The 17,243-nt window shown below is 47.1% G+C and overlaps 1 protein-coding gene across 1 annotated transcript; it reads left to right on the top strand.

The window, feature by feature from the left end:
• Positions 1-126: 126 nt before the first annotated feature.
• SAP30L (SAP30 like) lies at positions 127-11,219 on the top strand. The gene is made up of 4 exons (XM_040440149.1): positions 127-429; positions 3,518-3,640; positions 4,062-4,160; positions 9,298-11,219. Exons 1-4 carry the CDS (start codon positions 238-240, stop codon positions 9,427-9,429), a joined length of 546 nt encoding a protein of 181 aa, XP_040296083.1. The 5' UTR covers positions 127-237; the 3' UTR covers positions 9,430-11,219.
• Positions 11,220-17,243: the final 6,024 nt, after the last annotated feature.

Genomic DNA, 17,243 nt, shown 5'->3' with positions numbered 1-17,243 from the left:
TCAGTCCCTCATTGGTCAGGGCGTGTATCAGGAAAAGGATTGTCTGCACCCATTTTAAGTGACAACCGCTACAACCAATCGTACTCCTCCTTGTCGGCAGCAAGCCCCGCCCTTCTAGAGGTCCGGCCTGCTAGTGTGAGCGGGACTTCCGTTGTCAGGGTGCTGGCGGCTCGGTTGCTGCTGCAGTGTGTCTGGGGAAGGCCCGGCATGTCCGGACGGTTCTGGTGGTAAACAAGGATGAACGGCTTCAGCACCGAGGAGGACAGCAGAGATGGGCCTCCCGCCCCGGCTGCTCCGTTCTTCGGACAGACGTGCTGTCTGATAGATGGAGGGGAGCGCTGCGCACGGCCGGCGGGGAACGCGTCATTTAGTAAGAGGGTGCAGAAGAGCATCTCCCAGAAGAAGCTCAAACTGGACATCGACAAGAGCGTGAGTGCCCCCCTACTGCCCCCGTATACAGTGTGCTGCCATATACTGTAATGTACCGATCTATACTGCACTGCTGTACACATACTGCCCCCGTATACAGTGTGCTGCCATATACTGTAATGTACTGATCTATACTGCACTGCTGTACACATACTGCTCCCGTATACAGTGTGCTGCCATATACTGTAATGTACTGCACTGCTGTACACATACTGTTCCCGTATACAGTGTGCTGCCATATACTGTAATGTACCGATCTATACTGCACTGCTGTACACATACTGCCCCCGTATACAGTGTGCTGCCATATACTGTAATGTACTGATCTATACTGCACTGCTGTACACATACTGCTCCCGTATACAGTGTGCTGCCATATACTGTAATGTACTGCACTGCTGTACACATACTGTTCCCGTATACAGTGTGCTGCCATATACTGTAATGTACCGATCTATACTGCACTGCTGTACACATACTGCCCCCGTATACAGTGTGCTGCCATATACTGTAATGTACTGATCTATACTGCACTGCTGTACACATACTGCTCCCGTATACAGTGTGCTGCCATATACTGTAATGTACTGCACTGCTGTACACATACTGTTCCCGTATACAGTGTGCTGCCATATACTGTATATATACACCTCTGTATACTAGTACATACTGATCTATACTGCACTGCTGTACACATACTGCTACCCTACTACATATGTGCCATATACTGTATATATACACCTCTGTATATACTCTGTATACTAGTACGTACTGATCTTTACTGCACTGCTCCCGTATACAGTGTGCTGCCATATACTGTATATGTACTATCTGTACTGTAATGTACCGATCTATACTGCACTGCTGTACGAATATGGCTATATATACCATACTACAATGTGCTGCCATATACTGCTATCTTACTATAGCAGTGCGTGTCAGCTTCTCCAACATACAGTCCCATGTAAATAACATTGCTCCCCTCCCTCCAGGAGAGGGTTAATAAACCCCTTGGAGGGTCTGGAGTGAGTGCAGAGCAGGTTCTGGAAGACCCGCTATACTGTACTGTATCACTTGTCTCCAGTGATTACCATCTCCTCCGGGCTCAGAACTCCTGTGGAAAACCGCGCAGCGTTCAGTTGGGGAAAAGGTCCCAAAACAAACACAGGCGTTAAAATGCAGTTAATGAAATGTCATTGTGTGAATTGTGATGTGTAGAGCTGGCCGTAGACAGGATGCCCCCCAGGCTTAGCTGCCGGCAGGAGGCCTCTTGCTCAAGGACTTATGTCTGTGGGGGCCCTAACACACTCTGTACAACTTCGGGGTTGCGTTGAGCTGTAGTAAGGCCTCTTTCACACTTGCGTTGTTGGGATCCGGCATGCACTTCCGTTGCCGGAGGTGCCTGCCGGATCCGTAACAACGCAAGTGTACTGAAAGCATTTGAAGACGGAACCGTCTTCCAAATGCTTTCAGTGTTACTATGGCACCCAGGACGCTATTAAAGTCCTGGTTGCCATAGTAGTAGCGGGGAGCGGGGGAGCGGTATACTTACAGTCCGTGCGGCTCCCCGGGCGCTCCAGAATGACGTCAGAGCGCCCCATGCGCATGGATGACGTGATCCATGTGATCACGTGATCCATGCGCTTGGGGCGCCCTGACGTCACTCTGGAGCGCCCGGGGAGCCGCACGGACGGTAAGTATGCTGCTCCCCTGCTCCCCGCTACACTTACCATGGCTGTCAGGACTTTAGCGTCCCGGTAGCCATGGTAACTATTCAGAAAAAGCTAAACGTCGGGTCCGGCAATGCGCCGAAACGACGTTTAGCTTAAGGCCGGATCCGGATCAATGCCTTTCAATGGGCATTGATCCCGGATCCGGCCTTGCGGCAAGTCTTCAGGATTTTTGGCCGGAGCAAAAAGCGCAGCATGCTGCGGTATTTTCTCCGGCCAAAAAACGTTCCGTACCGGAACTGAAGACATCCTGATGCATCCTGAACGGATTACTCTCCATTCAGAATGCATTAGGATAATCCTGATCAGTATTCTTCCGGCATAGAGTCCCGACGACGGAACTCTATGCCGGAAGACAATAACGCAAGTGTGAAAGAGCCCTAAGCCACCTATAGTTTTTTTGTTGGCGCTCTGCTGTCTGTGCGTGTGCAGCGCTTGTACAGGCGTTAATGTGACTTCTGATGCTGCCACATACTGTGCTGCTTTACATACTCCTATATAATACACTGCCACATCAGTAATGCACTGCTGTATACTGTACTGCTGGGCACTTCACTATATAGCAGGGATGCCCAACCTGCGGCCCTCCAGCTGTTGCAAAACTACAATTCCCAGCATGCCTGACAGCTTACAGCTATCAGCCTACAGCCGAGCATGGTGGTAGTTGTAGTTTTACAACAGCTGGAGGGCCGCAGGTTGGGCATCCCTGCTATATACGATACTACCTCATACTCTATTCTATAATATACTGCTATATACAGTGCTTCTTTACACACATTTATATAATATACTGTACTGATGGATATATCAGTATATACTACCTCATTCTTCATATTATAAAGTATTGTCATATACTATACTGCTTTACACATGTCTATATAATACCACCTATCTATAAAATAATGCACTGCTATATACTGTACTGCTGGTCACATCACTATATACTATACTACCTTATACTCTGTGCTGTAATACAGTGCCATATTCAGTACTACTTGAAATCCATCTATATACCATACTATAATATGCCGTCATATACTATGCAGCTTTACACACATCTATATCTAATGTTACCATGTATCTAAACTGCTATATACTGTACTGCTGGACCCATCACTATATATTATACTCTGTACTGTAATATAGTGCCATATTCAGTACTTCTTTTCACCAGTTTATACTACCTCATAGTCTACAGTGTACACTATATCATATACTACCACATATGTATACAGTAATGCACTGCTATATAGTGTATTGTACTGCCACTTTTCCTGAATTAATGGCAAGCCCCCCTCTCTCTTTTGACAGGGTCTTCTATACTTTTGGATATCCTATAACCAACTCATATTTTCCAGGTCCGACACCTTTACATTTGCGACTTCCACAAGAATTTCATTCAAAGTGTTCGGAACAAGAGGAAGAGAAAAACCAGCGATGATGGGGGTGACTCTCCAGAACACGACACAGATGTTCCAGAGGTGATTTGTCCGCACTCGGGGGTCATTAGGTTCTCTGAACGCAAGTTGCTCACAGATTGCGATGGACTCTAATCTGGGATAACTCAGCACTGACAGTTCAAATTCCCTGCAGCGCCATCACAGGGGAAATGAAGTATTACACGGTTCTCATTGAGATCGGTGGGCTGTGTGTGTGTAAGGCTCTGGCACGCTGGGTCCTCCAGAGTAAGGTCCAGTGTGAAAAGCCCTATCTAACGTAGAAATAACTGAGGAGACATCATGCGTTCAGAAAACCATGTCTGAAGATGACTATCTGGAAGCAGCCGAACTGCTAAGGTCCTTGTAACTGGGGGCGCTGCTGAGTTGGGCAGTCCTTCTAGCTCTTTGTTGGCTCCCCATGGTCACATCATGGAGTAACACAGCTTCTCTGCCTCTTCTGCAGGTCGACCTCTTTCAGCTTCAGGTGAACACCCTCCGCAGGTACAAGAGGCATTACAAACTGCAGACCCGTCCAGGACTTAACAAGGCACAGCTAGCAGAGGTAGGTCCTAGTGTTGGGGGAGGTTCCACATTGTAATATCCATTTCTTCAGCAGTGGCCACTACAGGAGAAATGTATAATTACATGCAACACATAACCGGGCAAAGTCTGCTGGGATACCAGCCCTTTCATAGTGGGGACAGGGGTTGTCATCTGGAGCCATACCCCGGCAACGCGTTTCAACTGTTACAGTCTTACTCATGACTAACATGTGGCTGTCATGAGCTGCGACCAATACAGGTCAGGTGGACACAAAATGTAAATGTTACCTCGATTATCGCATGCTCTCTCAGGACCCCATTCACACTAAGCAGCAAAAAAATAAAATAATAAAATGTTATTGGAGGACGTGTCCCTGGGGGTTTTGAATTCCAAGGTTGCAGATTATTTGTGTGTGGCTGATCCAGTTACCCCCATACTTCATGCACTATCCAAAGTGTATAAATCCACCGCTGACTCCCCAATGAGTCCTATAGTCAGCGTGATTGGTTCAGTGTGTGAAAGGATCGGGGGGTGGCTGGACAGTCTGTTACAACTTCTGGGCTTCCTAAAGGACAGCAGAGATGTGCTCTGCGATTTAACTAATAAGTAGTGGAGCGAGGGCATGGTATGGCTGACCTGCGATGTCTCTGCTCTATATACATCCATACCACTCCCCTGTAGGCCCTCACTTTTCAATTGTAGAAATACAGGGGCACTTTTTTTAAGACCGGCGTTTAAATAACGCCTATATCAGGTGGTGGATCATCAAAGTTAGGAAGATGCGCAGGCCTCTCCATAACTTCCGAGCTGTCCTACATTTAGACCATTTTCTAAGCTTGAAACAGGAGTACAAAATGGTAAATGAGACGGGCCTGCCAGTCCGTCCCCTTCCCCGCCCACAATTTTAGACCTGGCGTGAGCTTGTCAGGGATTATGATCCTGAATACAGTTTAATATGATCTTCAGCAGGATCTCTGTAGAAATGGAGTTCATGAGGAGACATGAAGTACAGAGAGGAGGTGGGGATGTGACTGATGAGCAGCAGCCCTTGTATGCAGTCTTCATTACCACAGTCGGTCCTGTCCGTCCTCTCTGTACTTCATGTCTTCTCATGAAGTCCATTCCTACAGAGATTCAGCTGAAGATCTTATCCGCTGTATTCAGAATCATTATCCCTGACAGGAAGAGCAGAGAGGATGAGGCAACTCTTTACCTCAGTGTTGTGAAGTAACTTGTCCTCACGTGTGATTAGGACAGGTTTTGTGTGTACTAATAGGACGGCCATTTTGTTTCTCCTGATGATTGTTCACTAGACAAAACAAACCATTATAACTAATGGAAGGTATTGGGGAATATATTTATAATAAAGTCTCTCTTATTTTATCTTAATTCTCCCTTTAAAGTGGTTCCCCAGGATTTACATATCGTTGACCTAGGTCATCAATATGAGATCAGTGGGGGTCCTAATCCTGGCACCCCTGCCAATCGACTGTATGAAGAGTCTCCATGAGCATTTTGGCCTCTTTCTAGGCCATATTATGTCAGGTTCATTGGTCACATGACCTAGGTGCAGCTGAGCTTAAAGGGATTCTGTCACCAGTTTTTTACCCCCCCCCCCCCCCCCCCATTTAAAAATATGGTCATGTTCATGGAGCTCTAGCGATTCCTAATGTGGTCTTATAACAGAAATCCGTAGGCTCATTTTGTCTAAAAAACGTTATAACTAACCTGTCATTCATCTCACAAAGGTGCCCAAGGGGATGCTTATGTCTTCCAGATGCCGCCCGCACCCGCCGCCGTTCGTGCCCAGCTCCTCCTTTGCTGTCATCAGCGCTGCCTCAGAATCCTTTGCTACGCCTCTGGCTCTCCCTCACTCCCCCCCTCCTTCTTCTCTAACATCCCGCGCGTGCGCACAGGCCTGTGCCTGATGCGCCCGTGCGGACTTCTCCGTTCGGCTTCATGGAGCGAAGTGCGCATGTGCCGGCGCTCAACCTCCCGATGACCTGAACACTGGCGCCAGCCTGTCAGAGCCCGCGAAGAGCTGTCAGGAGCAAAATGATGTTAGTACCTTTGAAATACTGAAGTGGGAATAGAGCAATAGAATTGAATCCTCCGGTGGGTTTCTGAAATGAGCTGTGGGCGGACGTGCTGCTCCTGACAGCTCACAGGCCTGTGCGCACGCGCGGGATGTTAGAGAAGAAGGAGGGGGGAGTGAGGGAGAGCCGGAGGCATAGCAAAGGATTCTGAGGCGGCGCTGATGACAGCAAAGGAGGAGCTGGGCACGAACGGCGGCGGGTGCGGGCGGCATCTGGAAGACATGAGCATCCCCTTGGGCACCTTTGTGAGATGAATGACAGGTTAGTTATAACGTTTTTTAGACAAAATGAGCCTACAGATTTCTGTTATAAGACCACATTAGGAATCGCTAGAGCTCCATGAACATAACCATATTTTTAAATGGGGGGGTAAAAAACTGGTGACAGAATCCCTTTTAAGTGAATGGGGCTGAGGTGCAGTACCAAGCATAGCCACTATACAGTGTATGGCGCTGTGCTTGGTAAGCTGCAAGGAGGCTGTGGTGCTCTTCAAACAGCTGATTGACACGGGGTGTCGGGGGATGGACCTCCACCAGTCTCATATTGATGACCTATCCTGTAGATAGATCCCCAATATGTAAATTGCAGAGAACCCTTTTAAGGAGATCCAGTACCCACCTTTCCCCCTCAGCTTGTAATACCCGGCACAGCCACAACTAAAAGTAGAGTGCTGTGCCTGGTAAGCAAAGAAGGGGATGCCTCACTTGGTGGGGTACTGCACCTGTTCAATGATGTCATTGTCTGGAGTGCCTAGAGTCGTACATGAAGGATAGAGCATCGATATTCTTTTCCTAAGGGCAGTGGCGTCTTTAGCTTTCAAATTTTGGGGGGGCACACTGGGGGTCAGGACAAAAGTAGGGGGGGCAGCTATAACAACGATACATTTACACAAGTATGCTTAGAAATGCTGCAATACTTTACCCAATACCTAAAACCGCAATGGGGAAGAAAAACCCCAATCACTCAGATTTCAACATGTCCTAGCTGCCTGGGGATCTGTGGATGACACTTATGGAGGGGGATCAGTGGATGACACATACCGTTTATAGCATCTTATGCTATGTGTCATCCACAGATCCATCCCATATCAGTGTCATACCGGGATCCCTCTCCCTATAAGGCCCCATTCACACATCTGAAATTTGCGTAACGGAATTGCGGACCCATTCATATCTATAGGGCAGCACGACGTGCTGCCGTATACGGAAATGCAGACCCACACTTCCGGGTCCGCAATTCCATTCCTGAAAAAAAATGCGGACGCCCACATTGCCGCTGTTAGGGACGTCTGAATGGAGCCTAACAGTGTCATCCACAGAGTGGCACAGGTCTCCCCCCCCCCCCCCCCCCCCATAACCGTGTCATCTACAGATTCAACACCTCCTCTGGATAGATCATCAGCTTCTGATCGGCGGGGGTCCGACACCCGGGACCCCCGCCGATCAGCTGTTTGAGAAGGCACCGGCGCTCGAGCAGCACCGCGGCCTTCTCACTGTTTACTGCCGGCCCACTGACTGACATCACGACTAGTATCAACTAGCCTGAGCGCTGCTAAGCTCTGTTCACTTGAATGGAGCTTAGCCCCGCCCACGCTAGTTGATACTAGTCGTAACTCGTTACATCACTGGGCCGGCGGTAAACAGTGAGAAGGCCGCGGCGCTACTGGAGCGCCGGTGCCTTCTCAAGCAGCTGATCGGCGGGGGTCCCTGGTGTCTGACCCAGGACCCCCACCGATCAGAAGCTGATGATCTATCCAGAGTATAGATCATCAGTTAAATTAAAGTACAGAACCCCTTTAACTTTTAAATCAGGAAGATTCAGGGGCAGCCGCCAGCCAGCTCTCCTCTCAGACTCAGTCAGAGTCAGGTCTAATCTCTCTAGTTAGAATAGAAAGAGACTTAGTCAGTCCACTCAGTCACTAGTCACTACTTGTAAGTTGTACCTTATTATTATTAAGTTAACCTGCTACACCATCACCACTAGGTCAGGCTCAGTCCAGTCTGTTCGGTATCGGTAGGGTAGGGTAGGGCCACGCCACACACTGTCTGTCTCACAGTCTCTAGTCTGGGCCTGGCTGGCTTAAAGGGCTTCTGTCACCCCACTAAAGTCATTTTTTTTTTTTGCCAACTTAAATTCCTTATAATGCGATATATCAATAGATAATGCTCTTACTCATTTTGGTTGGGCAGTTTCTTCAAAAAACTGATTTTTATAATATAGGCGCCAGATTTTGAACGCAGATAGGGCCAGCCAGAGGACGAGAGCTCTCTGGCCCTGTCATCCCACATGAGGAGGGGGCGTCTTTATGAAAGGAGGATGCGGCTGCTACCAGCAAGTAACCGCCCTACTTGCTGGTAGAGAGCTCATTTACATATTATAAAAGTCTGTTTTTTGAAGAAACTGCCCAACCAAAATGAGTAAGAGCATTATATATTGATATATCGCATTATAAGGAATTTAAGTTGCCCAAAAAAAAAAAAATGACTTTAGTGGGGTGACAGAAGCCCTTTAAGCAGTTGCTGCCAGTAGTTGAATGAATCAGAATCAGCTAGTCTCGACTAGCGGCGTGCTGATTTATGCACAGCACTGCCACTGAGTCTGACTGAGTCTGACTCAACGGGGCGGGGCTGGGGGCGCGGCGGCGGTGGGTGGAGACTAGAGAGTGAGACCGCAACGGCACAGAGTCCGAGACTCAGTCAGATCAGATCATCAGATGTGAAGAAGATGTCCGGTAGGGCTGCCTAGTGCCTACGCAGTGCGCAGCACAGACCAACTAGTACCAAAATGAATGGGGGACATTTTAGTTGGGGGGGGGGGGCAAGGCTTGATGTAGGGGGGGCCCTGGATCCCCCCTGGCGACGCCACTGCTGGTGCAGTGACGCCACCTGTTAATTCTCTAACTTGATGACTAAATGTCCTGGTTTTCCTAATTCCTCATAGTCCGGAGTCCTGCCTGCTGGTAGATACAACATAAAGTTGGTTTTCTATATGAATGTTTGTTTTTGTTTTTTTTTATATTCCAGCCTAACTTTTCCACTATTTCTCACTTGTTTTCTCCAGACTGTGAGCCGGCACTTCCGGAACATTCCTGTAAATGAAAAGGAAACCTTGGCCTATTTCATCTACATGGTGAAAAGCAACCGGAGCCGCCTGGACCAGAAATCTGAAAGCGGCAAACAGCTGGACGCCTAGCCACAGAGACTATGGGTTGGAAGAAGAAGCAACAAACTGTTATTTGTACATAAGAATAGTGAATGCGGCAAGACCACACATCCTGTGCCATAGCAGATGGTCCACAAGGGCGGATGGACAGTGACCAGGGCAGCACTGCGCATTGCATGAGGCCAGAAAAGCCCCCCATCCTCTTACTGCTCTATGCCTGGAAGATGTAGCGTGAGCTGCGTCCAGAGTGGGAGTAATCCTCACTGGTGGGCACAGATCTATGTGTGTAAATGAAAGAGACATGAATGGCCAGAGACTGGAGGGTTTTTCTTTTGCTATTGGTGATGACCAGGGTTTGTAGATCCAGATCCTGGGACTAGAGATGAGCACATTGGTTCATAGAAATGGATTTGTCTTATCAAGCAGAGTTGTGCAGCGAGGTGTCGCCAACGCAGAGGACATTCCCTATACCGATTGATTGACAAGGCCAGACATCCCGGTTGGCCTTGACAATCTTGCGGCTGTGCCATTGCTCTAAGTAGCAGCGCAAGCGCAGAGGCTCTGCTTCCACGAGCGGTGCAGTGACTCTTTATGTGCCACTACCCATCGAATCGCTCATTTCCACCTGGGACCTTTACCTAAGTTCTTTGCCAGTCACTTGTCTGACGCCTTAAAAGCTCTACAGAGAACCGGACACTATTTGCCCACCGACCAGTGTGATACCATAATAGTTATACCAGTGCCAAACCAAGGAGAGCAGCGCTGACGAGAAGGCACAAGGGGCATAAAAGTTTTGTATTGTAAAATAGAAACATCTACAAGTACTTTTTGAATCCATTCTTCACAGTTGTCAAGATCTCTGCTTGCTGACGTTAATAGGACCTTCCATTGGTTACTTCCTGTGGTTGAAACTCTCTCCTGGGTATGTGATGAGCGCAATGGTCCGGGGCTTGTCACAGTAATCAGAGCTATGTCTCATAAGGAGCCCAACACCTATGTGTCTGTTGCATGACCAGTAAACAATGAATGTTCTTGTTGAATGACAGCAAGCAGAGATCTTGAAAAAGGTGAGACATCTCTCACTATCCTCATTATCCATCTCTCATTATCCAGTGAAGCTTTACTTTCTGAATCCAGTTCTGTGAAGTTCTGAAAAAGACTGTATGGCATCCACTCCATGACGTGTCCGAAGTGCACACTGAATTACACCGCCCCCTTCAGGGGCACTGATTGGCAGTTTTGGGTGTAGCTGTACCCACTGGTATAAGATTATTATACTCCTAGGTCCGCCGCAGGGACGCGTTTTCTTCAGTGATGTTGAGGAAGGACACCAGTCCTGAATCCTTCTGCTTTGGATATTCCACTAAGGGCAAATTCACACGCGGCAAATCTGTTGCCGAAATTTCTATGACTGAAAATCCGTTCTATTCATCCGAATGGGCAAGCACATGGGTGTCTGCAAGCAGCATTGCATGTGATTCACCCCTAGTACAGTAGGTACTTGCAGACCCCATACTGAAGCAGCTTCCCCCACTCCAGCAGGTCTGATTCTCAGCAATAATTGGCGCTCACATTGGCAGCTGCCTCTCCAGGACCGGACGCGATCTTTTTATTTTTTTACTATGTTTTAATAGCCCCCGTATATCCGATTCACCCAGACCCTTCCAGTGATTGTCACATTTACTTGTGGTTGTGATTTCCATGTTGTAACGTCGGGCACCTCTATGTATGTGATTGGCAGACAGTGCATCTGCTTGGTATAATCTATATCCAACAATTGTTTTCTTCTTATGTGATGTTTTACAAATGAATGTACTTCATCTGGTATTTGTCACCCAGTGTGTAAGATTTTGTCAACCTGTATGACTGCACTATAGTATTAGTCCTGTAGAGAGGACCTGTCTCTAGTATTAGTCCTGTAGAGAGGACCTGTCACCTCTCATGACATGTCTGTAGTATTAGTCCTATAGAGACGACCTGTCACCTCTCCTCACTTGTCTATAGTATTAGTCCTATAGAGACGACCTGTCTCTAGTATTAGTTCTGTAGAGAGGACCTGTCACCTCTCCTCACTTGTCTATAGTATTAGTCCTGTAGAGAGGACATGTCTGTAGTATTAGTCCTGTAGAGAGGACCTGTCCTTACATGTCTGTAGTATTAGTCCTATAGAGACGAACTGTCACCTCTCCTCACTTGTCTATAGTATTAGTCCTATAGAGACGACCTGTCTATAGTATTAGTCCTGTAGAGAGGACCTGTCACCTCTCCTCACTTGTCTATAGTATTATTCCTATAGAGACGACCTGTCTCTAGTATTAGTCCTGTAGAGAGGACCTGTCACCTCTCCTGACATGTCTCTAGTATAAGTCATATAGAGAGGATCTGTCACCTCTCCTGACATGTCTCTAGTATAAGTCCCATAGAGAGGATCTGTCACCTCTCCTGACATGTCTCTAGTATAAGTCCCATAGAGAGGATCTGTCACCTCTCCTGACATGTCTCTAGTATAAGTCCCATAGAGAGGATCTGTCACCTCTCCTGACATGTCTGTAGTATTAGTCCTGTAGAGAGGACCTGTCCTTACATGTCTGTAGTATTAGTCCTATAGAGACGAACTGTCACCTCTCCTCACTTGTCTATAGTATTAGTCCTATAGAGACGACCTGTCTATAGTATTAGTCCTGTAGAGAGGACCTGTCACCTCTCCTCACTTGTCTATAGTATTAGTCCTATAGAGACGACCTGTCTCTAGTATTAGTCCTGTAGAGAGGACCTGTCACCTCTCCTGACATGTCTCTAGTATAAGTCATATAGAGAGGATCTGTCACCTCTCCTGACATGTCTCTAGTATAAGTCCCATAGAGAGGATCTGTCACCTCTCCTGACATGTCTCTAGTATAAGTCCCATAGAGAGGATCTGTCACCTCTCCTGACATGTCTCTAGTATAAGTCCTGTAGAGAGGATCTGTCACCTCTCCTGACATGTCTCTAGTATAAGTCCTGTAGAGAGGACCTGTCACCTGGGGGGGGGTCTGTCTGCACAGTTTGTCATTGTCCATTTGTTACTGACAGTTGACACCCAGTTGTCAGTTGATTCTTAAATTTCTAAGAGGAGTAACAGAGGAATGGCACAACGTAAGTAAAGATGCTTTAGAAATGTTATTTCATGGAGAATATAAGTATTTACTGAAACAGACATTTCAGGAGAGGTGACTCGTCCTCAATGGCTCTCTAGAACTGGTAAAGTATATATTGGTTGAATAGTTTTAGGCTACGTTCACAGTTGCAGTATTTGGCTGAATCCCGGCATTTATGCCAAAAGGCAGCCGGATCCCATTCTAGTCAATTGGTAGAATCTGGAAACTGAGCGGAGGTGTGAAGGAAGCCTTACTGCTGTATACACTGATGATATAGTCTATGCAGAGATGAGGTCTCCCCATGGTTCACATAGGACACATCCACAGGAAAGCAGTTTTACGGTTTTATCTTCTGCAGAGCGCCTATAGCTATGGACCTTGAGATCTGCTCTGGGGGCCTAATCTCTAAAGCAGTGGTCTCCACCCTGTTGTACTACAGCTTCCAGCAATTATGCAACTGTAAGTAGTAGAACATATATCAGTATAGGCACTTTATTAGGATCTATAAGGGCGCCTTCACACTCAGCAGATTTTGTTGCAGAAAATGTATGTGACTGATAATCAGGTCTGTTCACCTGAGTGGGGCTTGCAGAAATTCCTGCCGATACAACCCCATTCAGAAGAATGGAACAAACTTTCAATCGCAGATATTCGTGTAAAGCTCTACAGCAGCAACCTTTAGCACTCCAGCTGTTGTGAAACTACAACTCCCAGCATGCATACTTGCTCTGCTCAGAACCCATAGAAGTGAATGGAGCATGCTGGGAATTGTAGTTTCACAACAGCTGGAGTGCCAGAGGTCTCTGACCCCTGCTGTAGAGGTATATCTTCCAAGAGCAGATCTCAGAGCCCATATCTCTAGGTACAACTTTAAGGGTGATTTCTAGGGGACCATCTATAACTTAAAAAAAAAATTATAAAAAAAAGGTGGGGACGGGACCGAATGGATTTAAAAACCAAATAATCATTACCCTCATTGATGCCCTGCCACCTCTGTGACAGTGCTCTGGTCTCGGCTGCTCTACGTTTTCTGGTCCTGGGCTTGACACACAGGAAATGGCTTGCACGGCCCGCTGAGCCAATCAATGCCTCAGTGATGGCCCCGCCTCAGTCAGTGATTGGCTGACCAGAGAGTCCAAGCCCTGCACCAGGAAGTAGAGAGCAGTAGTGGCGGGAATTGGAGAGGTCAGTAATGATTATTTGTTCTTTTAGCCTTTTACATAGTCCTGTGCAGGTTGGACAGCAATGGTTGTGACGGCTATAGTCTGGTTTAAAGGAACACTCCAGACAAAACCAATCTACTGTGGTAGAGAGTGCCTGAGAGGGTGGAATATGACACAGGGATTCTTTCGTTGGTGTTAGTTATGCATTGGCCTCCCAGCCCATTAGACACAATGGACCAGTTTGATCTGGAGGGCTGCAGGGGACTTGCAAGTTGGGCCGTGCCCTGCACAGTGGGACATATTCATTACTGGTCAGGTAGAACTGTCAAGATACCTGTTGATTGTTGATCCACCTCACATAAGTGTTTCTGTACCAGCTGGGTGGGATTTATTATAGCTGGCGTTTCGTACACCAGTCTAAAAAAAAAAAAAAGGCCAGATTAAGATGTGCTAAATTTATTAAGAGGTGCAGCTCTCTTTATATATTTGACCATCTTTTATCAGTTTGTGCGCCAGAAAAGTAAATTTATCCCAGCTTTTGGTGTACATTATAGTAAATCTGATAGGCCTTGGAGGCCATGCCCTCCCACTAAGTCCCACTTACTACAGTAGAATAAGCTTGTTCCAGAATGCCTGACCACTGGTACATCCACCGACCATGAGAATGGAGGTCTCGTGTCTCCCTACAGTCCAACATTCATACTCTCTGCCACTGATGGTGATAGACCAGTGCTGTACTATTATCTCCCTCACTGCTATAGACTTTTATGTTCAACCGCCACACCAAACAGGGCATACAAGGCCCCATTCTTTTGATCATGTGGTCCCAGAAGTCCAACTCCATCATCAGACACTTATCACCTATCTCGTGAGTAAAGGCCCCTTTACACTGCTTGATGTTTGAACAGAGTATTGCTAACGAAACTCATATGAAGGCTCATTAGTGATAATCTGCCTGTGTATAGGTGCTGCTGATTACCCGGTGAACGAACACGGGTAATAGGATAGTTCATATGGTCACCTAAATCATCTTTTGCCGGCAGCAGATAGTCTCTTTCCCAAAAGTCGTTTGCTACATTGGGCCTTGTAAAGGGGCCTTAAAGGAGTTATATCATAACTAATGTGAAAAATTAAATATGATACAGTACATGCAAACCTCTTTCTAACAAAGCTAGAACCAGCCCTGAACCTCACATGGATCCAGAGATCTCCCCATTCACTGCTCTGCTAGATATATAACAAGCTGACAGCTCAGGGGGAGTGTCTGTTCTGCTGCAGCTCAGGGGGCGTGTCTCAGCTCTCCCTATCACAGCTCAGGGGGTGTGTCTCAGCTCTCCCTATCACAGCTCAGGAGGCAGCTGAAGGATGAAACTGAGCATGTGTGGCCAGCTCAGTGAGCAGGACAAATACAAATAAAAAAAAATACAAACAGCAGGTGGCGCTATAACGGTAATTTTTGTTAACTCAGCAGCCATGCTACAATTTTTTTTACATACAATTCTAAAAAGATTCAGTTCCAGGTACTGGTCTGAAAACCTAGAATATTTTTCGTGGGACATGTCATTCTGGATTAACCTTTTTAAAAGGGACTGTTTTATTTAGAAAACGAGTTTTCAAATCCCTAATTAAAGACCTCCATCTGTATTGGTGGAGCGTGGCTGTAAAGATCTCCATGTTCTCTGTGGGTATTTGTGTCTGTCCTTCAGCACCACCACCAGCTCACCACCATTAGGCTGGGTTCACACTTGAGCGTTTTACAGCGCGTTCAAACGCGCTGTAAAACGCTCAACACATGAAAACCAATGCTTCCCTATGGCCCTGGTTCTCACTTGAGCGTTTTACAGCGCGTTTGAACACGCTGAAAAACGCCCTACGCTCAAACAAGTTCTTGAGCTTCTTTGGGGCGTTTTGACGCGCGTTAGTGGCCATAGGACACTGCAGTCAATTACACAAACGCGCGTTTACTATTGCAAAAAACGCACATAAAAACGCGCGTTAAACACGCATATCAAATACGCTCAGGTCTGAACCCAGCCTTAGGCCATTGCATACTTTCTATACAGAATTTAGACCACGTGTTTGAAGCCAATTTGACACAACGCTTTCAGTCCAGGAAACAACACTCCATGTGACGGCTATATTTCCCAGACTGAACGCTGCTCCTCTAACTGAACTCCTAGCATCACCATGATTCATGTGTCCTTGCCTGATCGGGAGTCTACGGTACTGTAATATAATGCCGTCAGTACAGTGTGAAAAGGATGTATCGTCACAGATATTGGGGGAATATTGCCAGGATATGCCCCCAATGTCTGATAGGTGTGGATCCCAGCGGTTAGACCCAAATCTATAATTTAGAACAGAGCCGAACAAAGCTGTCTCTGCTATTTCCATCAGCCCCATAGAAGTGAATGGAGCAGTGGCCGTGCTTACGCAGTCCGCTATTCATTCAATTCTATGCGAATGCTGTAAATAGATGAGCGCGGCCCTGGGTTATTGTCGGTGCTCCCATAGGAATAAATGGAGGGCGGCCGCGCAAGTGCGGTACGCCCTTATTCACTTCTAAAGATAAGTGCGGGTCCTAGAGGTAGAACCCGCAGCTATCAGACATTGGGGGATTATCCTAGTGATATGCCCCCAATGTCTGAAATGATACAACCCCTTTAAAACGCGTGGTCTAAATTCTGTATTGGAAGTATGCAATGGCCTAGTGGTGGTAAGCTGGCCTTAGACAGCCCATGCACATCTGCATGAAAATCACCCTTATGCTCTAATTAAGAACCCCACAACAGCTTGTTGATGGTTTCCTGTTTGCAGAAGCCACAAACTAAAACCATCCTGAAAGAATTGTGAGAATGGTAGCAAGATAAGGTGAAGAACAGTGATGGCCAGTTCGCCCGCGAACATATGCGGGCTGCCATCTTTTTTCACAAGTCTGGCGAAGCACAGGTAAGCCTGTGCCTGTGCCGCGAGCCGGTCTGAAAACGGGGGCCTTCATTGGGCTGTTCTCGGAACTGCCTGCTCCCGGTGACCGCATTTGTTTTCAGACCGTCTCGCACACAGGCACAGGTAAGGGCTTACCTGTGCCTCGCCGGACTTGTGAAAAAAGATGGCAGCCCGCAAATGTTCGCGGGCGAACAATGCGAACTGGCCATCACTGGTGAAGAACATTGCCGGTTTCCGAATATAAAGCAATAGGTTGAGCTCTCCAGCAGTCATGGAACGTATTGCTCCATAGCTGCTGGGCAGTCATAAATCCTGTGGCCTGACATGGGACCTGTGCACATACTCCCCTTGTAGTCTCCTTGAGGTATTCTGACTTGCTCATACTAATACATTTCCCCTCCCGAAATCCTTTTGCTTTAACATTTCTCTTTTAAAACAATTTTTACACATTTGTAAGTATTAGCGATTATCTGGCAGTGTAAAGGTGCAGCCGATTGCGCTCGTTCATCGGGTAATCGCATCTTTCATGCGGTCATCTAAATCATCATTTGTGGTTATGTATGGTGACGAGCAATGGCATTAGTGATCTCCCCTCCAC

The sequence above is a fragment of the Bufo bufo genome, chromosome 1 (genome assembly GCF_905171765.1).
Source record: "Bufo bufo chromosome 1, aBufBuf1.1, whole genome shotgun sequence".
Taxonomy (NCBI): Eukaryota; Metazoa; Chordata; class Amphibia; order Anura; family Bufonidae; genus Bufo; species Bufo bufo.
Note: the sequence above shows the minus strand (reverse complement) of the source record. Positions and strands in the feature narration are given on the sequence as shown.

Bases quoted from the DNA above. Each gene is read 5' to 3' on its own strand.
- SAP30L (XM_040440149.1), top strand. From the start codon at position 238: ATGAACGGCTTCAGCACCGAGGAGGACAGCAGAGATGGGCCTCCCGCC. The intron at 430-3,517 runs GTGAGTGCCCCC...CATATTTTCCAG, and splicing joins AACTGGACATCGACAAGAGC to GTCCGACACCTTTACATTTG. The intron at 3,641-4,061 runs GTGATTTGTCCG...CCTCTTCTGCAG, and splicing joins ACGACACAGATGTTCCAGAG to GTCGACCTCTTTCAGCTTCA.